Raw genomic sequence first — 13,706 nt, forward strand, 5'->3', positions numbered from 1 at the left:
GAATTTACATATTGGGACACACAAACAAAAAAGAAATTTACAATTATTTGAATGAATAAACACATCTGACAGATTCACGCATCCTGCAGACTAATTTTTAGATTCTATTGCACTAGCACTACTAGATCTGGATGGTAAAAATCCAGATAACTACTACCTAGAAACAAAGTATTGGAACTGCCTTTATGTCTGCTATTTACTTGTTGAATACAATTTTGCAGCCTGGATCCAGCCCTAGTTAAAATTAATAGGGGCAGTTGGTCATCTTAAGTTATAGTAATCTCTTTTTCAACAGGAAACTACTCCAAATAACCTCCCATATTGGGGTATGTCAAATGACACCACCTGCTAATAACACATATATGCAAAAATATCAGCAATTAAGTGATATTGGACTCTAGGAAAGTTAGAACACTGAGAAATCTTACGTAGAAGCCAAAACACATTGAGTCATATTATGAAAGTCATCCTGATACAGACATTTGCACCTGCCACAGCCAACATCAAAATCAGCTTGCAGAAAGATGGTGGTAGGAGTGTCCAAACTGCCCATATGTTGAGCACTTTCAATAATGAACTCCTAAACAGTACTAAGAGACACGTTTTAAGCCGAAATTCCATATATAGTTTACAGTTAGTATCAATCCAGTTTTGGTTTTGGTATGACAGGTTGTGGAAAAGTTTATCATACTGTACCTGAAGTTTTCCATTTCCTCCTCTCTTTCTGCCAATTTTCGTTCAAAGTCTGCTTTAATTTGGGAAAGTTCCAGTTGAAAGCGTAATGTTTTGCTTTCTTCATGTTCCAGAGCTCCCTAATAAACATGTACAATATAAATTGAAGTTAACTGTCTTAAAAAAGAAAAGAAAAAATCACCACACCATATGCTATGGTAGCTGAAAGGCACAATCCAATATTCTGTTCAGTTGCAGAGCAATCATTATGATAATATCAAAAAGCACAGACTAATTATTTATAACTACTGGTATTCTTTATCAGCATTAGTACCACTTTGCAACATTTTTACATGCAAGGGTAGGAGCAGGTAATCTTGCCATCACTGATCCTACCTGATATATTTGGTTGTTTACACTACACATGCCTTAGAGTCTGTTGAGTTCATGTGACTATACAGACTAGTTCTTGCAATTTTATATGTTTTCAAAAGTAGTTTGTCACTGTCTTCTTTCAAGAGCTGAGAAAAAGTGACTGGGCCAATATCATGCAGCTGATTACTTGCCTAAGGCAGGACTGGTACTCAGATTTTATTTTATTTTTTGACTCCCTATCTTAATCATTAGATCAAACTACCATCAAAGAGAATGAAATGTCTATTGGACAATTCACCTTGAGTATCATAAAAAGGGAGCAATCTGTTAATGATTTGGTTTACTACTGTTTTATTCTTACTGCCAGAATGACAAGAGGTACATACAATTTATTCTAATTTAACAGCTTTTGAATTACCCTACAACTTGACTTGATATCAGGATGAAACAGATATTATCTGATATCCCTTCTGGTGCAAAATGTATTTTGGCTTAGCAGTACATGTTGTGTAAAACACCATTTGTTCTGTCTAGAATAGATTAAGCCTCCACTTCTAATGTAATAGCTATGGCAGGAACAAGCAGGTATGTAGTAGGGCTGAAGGTTAATTCCTTCCGGACTATCAAAGCTTCTTATAATAGCACTAAAAACCTGGGCATTTTTATGTGAACTTGATAGCATTGTTTTCCATTTCTTTTTAATTTGCATAAGCAAGTTTATTTATCTTTTCATTTATTTGCTCATTTATGTTTGTTGCAGATATGAAAATAGAGGTTTTTATGACTGGCTTTAAGATCTAGCATGAATAAACTGCATGGTAATGTACTATGGAAAAATATGTGCTGAGGAATGATAGGAAAAAGGGATATGGAACAGGATGAGCTTTCATGGATCAAAAACCAGCCAACTCATCAATACAATTAAGAATTTTTAAGAATATTTAAATTTTATGGCCAAGATTCCAAATAAAGGCTAAAGATTTAAGAGAAAACTAGAATATAAAATCCCGCAGTAATAATTCCTTGATTTTCATTGCATTTGTTTTTTTCTGATTTAGTTGTATATTGCATTTTTAAACTAATTTTTAAAATAAAGCATTGTGCAGCAGAAGGATCAGTATAATTCATTTAGTTCCCTCTTAACTATCATGTGGATTGAACATTTGTTTTTCTATATAGTGTTATGCCATCTGACTGAGATTCTTTAAAATGAAGCAAATTCAATCTGTGGATATATATATGCTTATCAGATGTTGTTATTCTAGTACAACTCTGACAATGAGTTGTAAGCAACAGTATTGCTAATGAAGGCACACACGTTTATCTGATTTTAGTCATCTGTCAAATGGAATCATTTTAAGAAACGTTTTTTGTTCATGTTTATGATTTCTTAGGTGCTCATACCCATAAAATCCAGTCTTCATTCTCTCACACACATTCATATTCATAAAAACATTTGTAACGCATAGCAACACTTTATTGTGGGGCCTCATTTGTTAAATTTACAAGTTAATGACTGCAATATTCAGGAACAAAAACAATGTAGGAATGAATATATTGATTCCTACGTTGGAAGTAAGAATCTGTATTAAGTAAGCTCTAGTTAGATTGGAAGTAAGAATCTGTATTTATGAAATGTATAATGCTGTTTAGTCTGAAAAGGAATAGCTTCATGTATGAATATGCATCAAGTGGTTGAACCTTCACCATGTAGTACAAAAGCCAAAGGGCAACAAAATTTTGAGAAAGTTTTTCTTCACCTTCTGTTGGTGAGGGACCACAATGAACAGTTTGGGAAAAGCAGACTGTACTGGACAGGGCACTGGATTAAAAAAACAACAACTCACTAGCTTAAGCCTATTTCAGTGCTCACTACAGTTTCTGGATATCTACTGAAGATTTTCACAAATGGCCACCAAAAAGACACTCTGAGAGCATACATGGCCCTGGCTTCTTTGCACTGGATTACTGCAAAATGCATTGCTTAGAAAATAGAAACAAAAATAAAAATCTTCCTTGTAGTTTTGTGGAACAGACTGTTTTATCAAGGTAAAATATATTCAATGGACATATGGCACTCAGGTAGATTCTATTCTATCGTGCTGTATATGTTGTATATCAAAGTCTCTGTGTGTGTGTGTGTGTGTGTGTGTGTGTGTGTGTGTGTGTGTGTATACACACACACATACATATACTGTACATACAGTATGTATATACGTACATAAATATATGTATACATGCATATACATATACATATACGCTTGCTTCAAAACTGTGGAACCAAGCATGCTGTTCCTCTGCTGTAATAACAAAAACCTTTTTATTTGATGGGGAAATCCCTGCAAAACATAAGATAGCCTGCATTTTTTTTTAAAAAAAAGAAAGACAGATTAATAAAATGATACATGTGGCTGATTCAAAGCTTATTTTCAGTATGAGTGCATTACCAAAACTATTAGATAAATAGATGGTGTATGTCCCTTTTAACATAAATAAATAATTTTTAAATTTTTAATTTATGACAGTGCTATAGAATATATTCATTTAGCTTGTTATGTAAACAGATGATTATCAGATACACTAAATTATACTTAAGAGAGCACAGAAGAACATAGATATCAAAAGATGAAATCAACCTGATGATTACCATTTCACAAAAACACAGAAAAACATGTCTTGGCTGGAAATTTCCCACCATTTGATGGTAGAAAACACCTGGATATTTGTAGCCAAGGCAAGTGAATGAGATTTTTAAATAGAACAACTTTCCCCATACTTGTACATTTACAACAATATTGAATATCTTATTGGACAATTGAGTAATATGAGAATTTGGATTATAGCCAAAGAACAAAAAGGATTTTTTCTGAATCTATATAGCACTATAATTAAAAGGCTTTGTAGCCATTTTCACTTTTCCAGATTGTCCAAGAGGTTGTACAAAGTAAATAAGATTTCCAAAGTTATTTTCACTTTGGGATGAGGCATAAAACACTACTTTCAAGAGCAAGAAAGGACCCACAACTGTAAAAAAAAAGTTACTTTTGATCCAATGCTTCATATGCAAATTGACCAAACTCCAACCTTTGCTTTTAGACTATGTTTTGTTCACATGACACATAGAATTGCAAATTGGCCAATCATAATATAGTTTAGCATGTTGGGCAACCACAGGGTGAATGCTTAGTTTATAATTCAGTTTATTGTGCCTGGATCAATTAGATAAATCATGGCTAAATTAACCAGAGGTAAGCATGCATTTATGAATATGCCCTCAGAGCAAGTCAGAAATAGTAAATTGGCAAACTACCTAATGTGAAATATGTATTTGCATTTACATCCTTTTTAAATTGTAACTCTCTCTAGATATACAACTGGCAATTATTTGATTGTAGCAGTTGGAAGAGAAGATTAAGCCCTTTCTTCTCTTTATGAGGTCTTAAGAAAAGCACTTCCTCGGAAACTGGTATTAGCTACACTTCACTGGGGACACGGCAGGAATTTCCTGAATTCAAAGGCCAGGATATCCCTCAAGATTACAACAGAGGAGTAAAAGAGTCAGAGCGTCCCTCTGTCTGCCTTCTTTGATTTGGATAATTATCATCTCCTCCAGCTGATTCCATTTGCATGTTATATGCAAAGTCAGTTTAACATTATGCAAATTTTATCCTTAATTGTTTTACTAATTTACCTTTCCCAACAAATTATCTCTCATACAGAACAATTGTTTTCAGGTTCCCAGAGTTCTCTTAACTCTTTCAGGATTGAGTTTAAGACTTTATTCTCACAATATTAAGACTCCCAGATTTGGGAGGCAAATATCAGACAATTACTACTGGTAGCAAAGAATTCTGAATATTTGCAGCCCAAGTTAGGTATCCTTCACATTCTTTTTCCAAATCTTTACCTTACCTCAGCTTCTTCCAGGGCTAGCTGGACTTCTACTTTTTCTTGTTCAATCTGCTTCTTCATTTTCTCTAGTTCATGAAGGTTCTTGTTTCCTTCACTGATCTGATCAGTTAGATCTGAAATTTCCTCTGAAAGAATTATTAAAAACAATGATAAAGGAATAAGAATATGAAGGACCTCCCTTTCTTCTAAACCAATGTCTGTGCACATGTATGTGTACATGTTTGTGTGTGTGCCATCAAAGCTGAAAGATGTTGAATGTTTATTTTTTTAGCAAATTTTTAGGGATGTCCAATTCACACACAGTGACTCTGGGTAGCATACAGTAATGAATTAAATTGAACTGAAGCCCCATTCCTCCAAAATCCATTTCCTCCCATCTGCCCCTGTGGCTGAAAACAAATCAAATAAGCTACCGGTACTTGGCTTTGGATCAACTTAAGATCCTCAAGTTCACTGACAGAACTATGTCATCAGGATATTTTGAACAAGTAACAAGATGGGAACCAATTTTATCTCCAGGGGAATCATGTTCCACAGGGAAGGAGGAGAAGAAGGCCCTATTTTTGGTCCTGCCCAATGTATTTCCTTAACAAGTGGGTCACACAACATGCCCTGCCTTCTTACTCTAGTGGGCTGGGTAGATGTAATTGGAGAAAGGCACTCCTTCAACTAACTTGGTCCCAGGCCACATAGGGCACTAAAGGTGATAACCAGCACCTTGAATTGTACCCAGACGCAAATCAGCATCCAATAAAGTTCAGCTCTGCAAAAAAAGGTGAAACATGCTCAAATTTGGGCTTGCCCAAAACTACACAGGCCATTGAATTTTGAGCCAATTAAAGCTTTCAGATACCCTCCAATGGCAGCACCATGTGGAACACATATTATAATGCATCATTGGTTCCTACAAGGCAGAATAAAAAGGATCTCCAAGTTCTGTCAATTAAAACAACTTCCAGATAAACATGAGGTACTTGAATAGTCATGCCGTTATTTTTTATGATGATCTGCATGGATCAGACTGGTCATATTCCAAAAATAGGTTTGATAGAAACTGGACCAATAGGGGCAATTGGGAATCAGCAAGATTTCTATAAAATGTAACTCTCTTCGAGCTGAAAATAGTAGTTTTCAAAGTCAGACATAAAATCTTGCCATCTGCACTGCTGTAAAACTGATACTGACCGACACCATTGAGACTCTAGAAAGAATGCAGAGAAGAGCAACAAAGATGATTAGGGCACTGGAGACTAAAACATATGAAGAAGGGTTACTTGAATTGGGTATGTCTAATTTAACGAAAAGAAGGACTAGGAGAGATAAGATAGCAGTCTTCCAGTATTTGAGGAGCTGCCCCAAAAGAGGAGTGGGGTCAACCTGTTCTCCAAAGCACTTGAGGGCAGGACAAGAAGTAATGGGTGGAAACTAATCAAAGAGAGAAGCAACCTAGAAATAAGGAGAAATTTCCTGACAGAACAATTAATCAGTGAAACAATTCGTCTCCAGAAGTTGTGAAGTTGAAAATATTTAAGAAGAGATTGGACAACCCTTTGTGTGAAATGATATAGGATTCCCTGCCTGAGCAGGGGTTAGACTAGATAGACCTCCAAGATCTCTTCCAATTCTATTATTCTGTTATTTCACATGTATTACTACACTGTAAATTCTACAGATAATATATTCTTCCCCTAATATATAGGTTTCCAGGAAGACCAGACAATTCCATGTGAACCATCTTCTAGAAGTTTTGAAACTATTTATCATCTATGAAGTAGCCAAATTCTGTATTGTTATCATAAAAGAGCATAACTGGTTACGGGAGGCGGGGGGGCGGGGAATCACTTCTGTTTTATCACTTTCAATTAACACGTACCAACTATTTTGTTTTTAGATTATATATATATATTACTTCACAGTCTGTAACGTTTTAGATTTACACTTGTACAAGTAATTAATGCATCATAGCAGTTTATGTCACATTTTATTAATCATTTTATATATAGTATGCTGATAGTTTGTCTCATCTATTCAGTTTTACTTTGGTGTTGTGTTTTTTTAAAATTTTGGCTGATCATTGATCAAATAAATTATTACTATTATTATATACACAAAAATATGAAATCACAGATCCTGGTTCTTTAGCTGGTGTTGGACTTCATATACATTGAATTCTCCCCAAGAACCTAAGGTGTCATAATATATTGGCATAGTATAGTAGCAGATCCAAGCAGTGTGGCTTTTTGTAATTGACAGATGGAAAATTTGCCAATGTACATATATTTTCTAAGTGTCATCCAAGATTTATTATTATTCTGTTATTTTTTATGAAAAGAAAGTCCTATATTATCATTAGAATACATGCTATAAAGAAATCCTGATCATACAATAATAGTATGCTACTATTATGAAGAATATTCATTACAAACTGACGTAGGTCAGAAGCATGACAACAATGCTATGTCTCGTCTTCATATGTTTGTTCCATCTATCTACAAACAAAATTTTTATGCCTGTAAACTTTAATTGGGTAAAACGGTGCATCACAGAGCACCAATTTTTGAAGTAATTACCTCAAATGGGCTAAGTTATAGAATGGGCCCAAAATCCAGGATCCATGACTCCCATGAGGAAATTTGTGGTTGTTTAAATATTGCTGTCATCCAGAGGTTCAGTAGAATAGTCCTAACTTTCCAGAAGCCAGGAAGACCTGCCCCCTCATGGTTGCCAGAGGCTGACCAGCCATGGTCAAGCTGGTAGGAAGTTGGAAGTCACTCCTGCTCTTGCTGCTTTTTTTTTGCCCTGTTCATTCTATTTCTCTTTAGGTAAGGAAATATCTATGAAATGTTGGTACACAGATTGTGTGGTTCACATATAAAGAGACACGTGGTATTATCTAACACTGGGTCATTACAGTGAAAATAATTGTATCTTCTGTGCCATGCTTTTCTAGGCTTTGGTATCCAGATCCACTATGGGTGGACACTGTGTTCCTTTGTTCTGATAAATCAGTATCTTCTACTCATAGTTTTATATTAGATATCTGTCTATTCTACCATTCCAGGAACTTAATGTGTTTGACAAATTCCATGGTAATTAAGACTTTTTAAGGATACTCAACTGATGTTATGAAAATTAATGTTTCTGATATGAAAGTTCTTTTTGGTACTTGAGAGGTGAAGTTCTAGACAAATAAGTCCAGATCACACCTGGAACATTATGACACCAGACTTTTATTTACTCTCCTTTTAGGTAGGCAAATTGCTCTGTATCTTGGTGGGTTAAGGCTTCAAGCTCCTTATATAAATTATTCATGACTTCCCTGCAGTATCCTTGGTAATGAATGACCTACCTTGGAGATTCTTGTTTTCTCTTTTTAAGGTCTCTGCATTGTCTAGGCTCTCTTCATATGCATTTTTCAGTTTAAATAATTCTGTACTGAGGCTCCTAGATTCCTTCTGGGCACTCTCAAGTTCGGCTTGGGATTCTTCATACTTCTGTTTCCATTCTGCAATAATCCTGTCAAAATTGCGCTGCTTCTTGTCCAGAACTCCTGCAGCTGAGTTGGCCTTCTCTAAGTCAATCATTATGTCCTCCAATTCATTCTGCAGTCGGTGTTTTGTCTTTTCCAGAGATGAGCATTTGGCATTGGCAGCTTCAACAGCTTCCTCTGCCTCCTGGAGACGAGCTGCCAATTTTTTCCTGATATCAGATATTCATAATAAATTAACCCATCCAAAAATCTTCTGACTTTTACAAAAATCAAATAATCTAATTTCAATGAATACTACTGAACTTTCTTGGTTACATATTGGCAAAAAATTGTTTCCAATACCCTGAGGTATAGAGCATTTTTGCACCCCTGGCCAGCACAGAATTTAGGGACTTCTGAGACCAGTCAATCTCAGGAATCAGTTCTGATCTGTTCCAAAGTTTTTTCTGGCAACTCATTCTATATAATATTTACATAAAATTCCTTTGAGTTTTCTGCTATAGTTTCACCACTAGTTCTACTTTTCTTTTCCACATATTCATACCAGTTTATAAAAAGAATATGCAGGTAGTCCTTGACTTACAACAGTTTCTTTAATGACTATTCGAAGTTACAACGGCATTGAAAAAAGAGATATGACCATTTTTCACACTTCACCATTGAAGCATCCCCATGGTCACATGTTTTACATTCGGATGTTTGACAACTGGTTCATATTTATGATGGTTGCAGTGTCCCAAGGACCTTTTGTGACCTTCTAACAAGCAAAGTCAATGGAGAAATCAGATTCATTTTAGAAATGTTAACTAATTTAACAACTGCAGTGAATCACTTAACAAATATGGCAAGAAAAGTTGTAAAATGAGGCAAAACTCACTTAACAAATATCTGACTTAGCAACATAAACTCTGGGCTTGTGTTGTTGTAAGCCAAAGACTACCTATAGTGAAAAGTTAAGCAGTAACTATGATGTCTCTTACTTAGCTTCTTCAAGTTCTTCTGTTCTTTGGATTGCATCTGTTTCATATTTAGTTCTCCATTGTGCTACTTCTGAATTCCCTTTAGAAAGTGCCCTCTGCAATTCAGCCTTAGCTTCTTGTTCCTCCTCAAACTGCTCACGCAAGAGGTCACAGTCATGGCGAGAAGCCTGCAGAGCATGGGCCAAAGCATTCTTGGACTGCAGGATAAGGAAACTGGAATTAGCACATTTTGTAACAGAAAAAGGAGCTACAATTGGAGTTGTAGCTAGCAAGTTCCTGTGATTGATTCCCAATTTTGGGTTTTACCTTTTAGGTATGAAATTCTCATATATTACATTATATCACTCCATCCATAATAACTATCACAACCTTTATTCTGAATTTATAATCCCATTCTGTATTTTAAGTGCTTTGGTGGTGCAGTGATTAGAATGCAGCATTGCAGGCAAATTCTACCGACCGCTATTAGTTTGATTCTCACCAGCTCAAGGTTGATACAGCCTTCCACCCTTCTGAGGTGGGTAAAATGAGGACCCAGATTTTTGGGATGCCATATACTGACTTTGTAAACCATTTAGAGGAGGCTGTAAAATACTGTGAAGTGGTATATAAGTCTACTTGCTACTGCTATTGCTATTTACACAAAGCTTGACAGGTAATTATTTGATTTACACAAATAAAAATAATAATGAACCAATTTTCCTTGTCATGCAGATCAGTGTAGTTCTATTGCAGTGACATGAGACATGTGATTCTGTACCTATTCACAAACTACCTTAAAATTAGATATATTTTTGGGGCTATCTCAGAATCATGTCAGGATTCCTAACGAAAGCATTACCTTGGTCTCTTCCTCTAGCTGCCTTTTAAGTTCGTCTATTTGTTGAGTGAAAGACAATTTCCCTCGAGAAAGTTGGTTGATGAGTGATTCTTTTTCTTCCAGCAGCCTTGTAAATTCACCTGCCAGAGAGGTATCAAAAGCAATAATGAGCATATGCTTTTTATGACAGAAAGCAAAATGGAATATATTTTGTTACTCGAGGCAAATATTTTATCAGTTCAGATTATTCTAAAGTGAGATTGCCCTTCAGAGACAATGGGATGGTCTGAGATAGTAAATGGTACAAAACATTTGCAGGCTGGCTCACACTTTGCCAAAATTGAAGTTACGTGAGGAATCCGAGAAATTCTCTGGTCACAGAGAAAACAAAGGAGAAAAAAACAATGTGATGTTGGACTGAAAAGATGCATAAATGTGAAATTTCAGGTTAATGCATAATGCAGATATAGTAGCTCTGCTAGCCAAGATATTCAGTTTCATTACAAATGCATCTCCATTGACTTCTACCATGTATGAATACTTATCACTTAAAATATTGCAGAAAGATATTGAAAACAAAATAATTCTTGCATGCAGACACAGAAATAAAGGAGTGGAAGCCTGGTTTAGTATTTCTGCTCAATATCCTTATTTAAAAACCAAGACTTCCAGTTTGAGCTTCTTTGGCGACAGACCGAAACCTCGTCTCTGTGAGGCTTCGATCCGTGCTTGCCGCTGGAGCGCCCCGAACCGGCTGGTTTTGGGGCTAAGCCACCCTGTAGAGGTGGTGAAGAAGGGGGAGACTGCCTGCAGGGTTGAGGAGAGCCGCATCTCTCCTCCCCAGCTGGCCATTACTCCCTTTCCCGAAGGCGGTTAGAGCGGTGGTCAGAAATGGCCACCACAAAGTAGAACTCGACCGGAAAAGAATATGCAGGAGGAAGATAAGAAGAGAAAGTTTTGGTTAACTGGGTCAAACAGCAAAAGCAACAAATAAGATACCCTGGAATTGAAATTATTAAAAAAAAAAACAATAACATTGTTCCCTAAGAAGATTTTTAAGCTGTGAAGGAGAGAGAAAAGGGAAAAGATTTGGGTTTTTTTCTCCTTTTCCTATACTGGCAGCTAAGAGACTTAAGCAAGAAATTGGAAAAAATCCACTTTGACAGTAATAGGTATTTAATGCTGAAAATAAAAAATCAAAGGGATAATAAAGATTTCTGGATAATCAAAAGCTTTTGAAAACAGGAAAGTAGAAAAAAAGAATAAAAGGGCAGGTTCTGGAAGGGAGGAGACTGCCTGGAATTAAAAAGCACTTACAGCAAAATCTCAACAAGACTTCCAAAAGATACATTTTAACTGAAATATCGCAACAAAAACCCCAGGAAGAGAAAGTGGAAAAAGAAATAAGAAGAAATAACTTGGGACTATTTGGATTTCTTGATGATTTCTGGATTTTTGGTTATTTTATTTGAATGACTAAAATCAAGTGGGTGGTTGTTTAAAACTGTTTAAAATGGCTCCACTTTTAGAAGAACTGAAAATGGAACTTAAAAAGTACAAAGAAGATGCACAAGAAGGGAGAGGTTCTTTTGGCTTCATATTTCAGTTTTTAGAAATGGAGATTTGGAATTATGAGAAACAACAAGAAATGCCTGCAGAACAAGAAGATTGCGACAAAAAAGAAGCCATCTTTAATGAACAAGTAATCTTAGGTGGAGGAAAAAAGGAAAGGGGGGAAAGAGAATGGAAAGTTTAAGATTAGGAAAAACAACTCCCACCCCCCCCACCCCCAAATAGAGTGAAAAATAAGTATAAAATCAGAAAGCAACAGAAGAGGGAAATGCAGAAGAGAGAATTAGAAGTAGAGAGACAAGGGGGTAAAAAGGGGAGGGAGAAGATGAGTGGGAAGAAAGAAAGGAAAAGAAGTTATAAAGGACAAAAACAAAATATAGAGAAACAGGGCCTATTTAGAGATAATGGGTGAAAAATTAATGGAAAAGGGGATTCTGCAAAGGTACATAAGATAGTATTGTTATATTAGAAACAGAAATAATTTTAGAAAATATGAAAATGTATGATTAAAATGTTTGATAAAATAGCTATTGTAATTCAATGGAATGTTTGTCAATAAATACATGTAACAAAATGAATATTTACTGATTTACAAAACATATGTGAAGAGAAATAAGGGAAAAATTAATTATGGAGATTATATGTGTTTTTAAGGAAGTATGATATTTAATTGAAAAGAAGTGTTAAGGATGTTAAGATTTTAATGATTATTAATGATAGAACTGAATTGGAATGGAATGAGGGTTTATAATTACATATATGTACAATCTTTCTTTCTTTTTTTTAAAGAATATAGTGTGTATTATAAGAATGTACCAAGCAGAATTCGATTGGAAGTTATGTATTATGTATTATATTGAAAGTCATAACCTTAGGGTATATATTGAAGTTTAATTAAAAGATATAAAGGTGTCATACTCCAATTAGTAACTACAGGAGAAAATTTGTTTAATGAGAAAAGATAATATGAAATTGAAACAGAACAGACAAAAGTATAAATATAATGATTTGAATTGAGATGAGATAATCAAAATAAAATTGAGAAAATTAAAAGAGGGGAAAAACTATATAGAAAATGTAGAATAGTATAAGATATGGAATAGAACACAAAAAGGAACATGAAATTGAGTTTTGTGTCTGTATAAAGAAGTTCAACCCGGGACCATGCTATTTTCAAAAAAGATGTTTTACTTGTATTTTGTATGTGTGAAAACCCAAATAAAACTTGATTGAAAAAAAAATTCCTTATTTAAAAACCTGTAAATAAATTCACAAACCAGTGTCCAGGATTCAAAAAGCAAATCTTTTTCTGAGCCAAATGCTTTTGACTTTATGCAACTACTTTGTGGCATACAAGGATTCAGTACATTCTTATTTTGAATAGTATTTTTCTTTTTTAAAAAAATTATTAAACACAGTAATAAAAACTATCTGTTTAATAGCCAAATAGTTTGCTATTCAGAAAATGTGGCTTTTAATTTTAAAAGCTGAATATCAATTAGCAATAGAGTGCATATGGTAAACAAGGTATATTGTGCATCTATTTGGATGCTCAGCTAAACAGAAGCTTCAACAAAGGAGGTATGAATGTTGTCCCTAGCCTTTTCTTCCCATTTAACCAGAATTCTGAAGAGCATTTGCATTTACTGTGCAGTCTGCAAGGAACTCTTCTGCATTAGGGTTTAGTTTGTAAATTCAGCATTTCTCCAGTCTACTGGTAAATGCCTAGATTAGGGTTTCTCAATCTCAAAACCTCTGTGTTTCTTTTGGGGGAAAGAAGATGAAGTCAACACTTCTTAAAATTGGTACATTAAGAAACACTGTCATAAAGATTAGGACAAAGTAGGTAAGAGTTGTCTTATTGGCGAAAAGCATAACATATAAA

At 35.0% G+C, this 13,706-nt stretch overlaps 1 protein-coding gene across 1 annotated transcript in view; it reads right to left on the reverse strand.

The window, feature by feature from the left end:
• The window catches only part of MYH15 (myosin heavy chain 15), a 92,427-nt gene that overhangs the window by 20,539 nt on the left and 58,182 nt on the right, over nt 1-13,706 (reverse strand). The window contains exons 30-34 of the mRNA XM_087937409.1: nt 10,271-10,389; nt 9,430-9,626; nt 8,309-8,658; nt 4,960-5,084; nt 697-812 (exon numbers count right to left, since the gene is read on the reverse strand). Coding sequence (XP_087793535.1) covers nt 697-812; nt 4,960-5,084; nt 8,309-8,658; nt 9,430-9,626; nt 10,271-10,389 — 907 coding nt within the window. The remainder of the gene's footprint in view (nt 1-696; nt 813-4,959; nt 5,085-8,308; nt 8,659-9,429; nt 9,627-10,270; nt 10,390-13,706) is intronic.

The sequence above is a fragment of the Pseudonaja textilis genome, chromosome 7, assembly GCF_049901715.1.
Source record: "Pseudonaja textilis isolate UNSWEBS1 chromosome 7, rPseTex1.2, whole genome shotgun sequence".
Classification (NCBI taxonomy): Eukaryota; Metazoa; Chordata; class Lepidosauria; order Squamata; family Elapidae; genus Pseudonaja; species Pseudonaja textilis.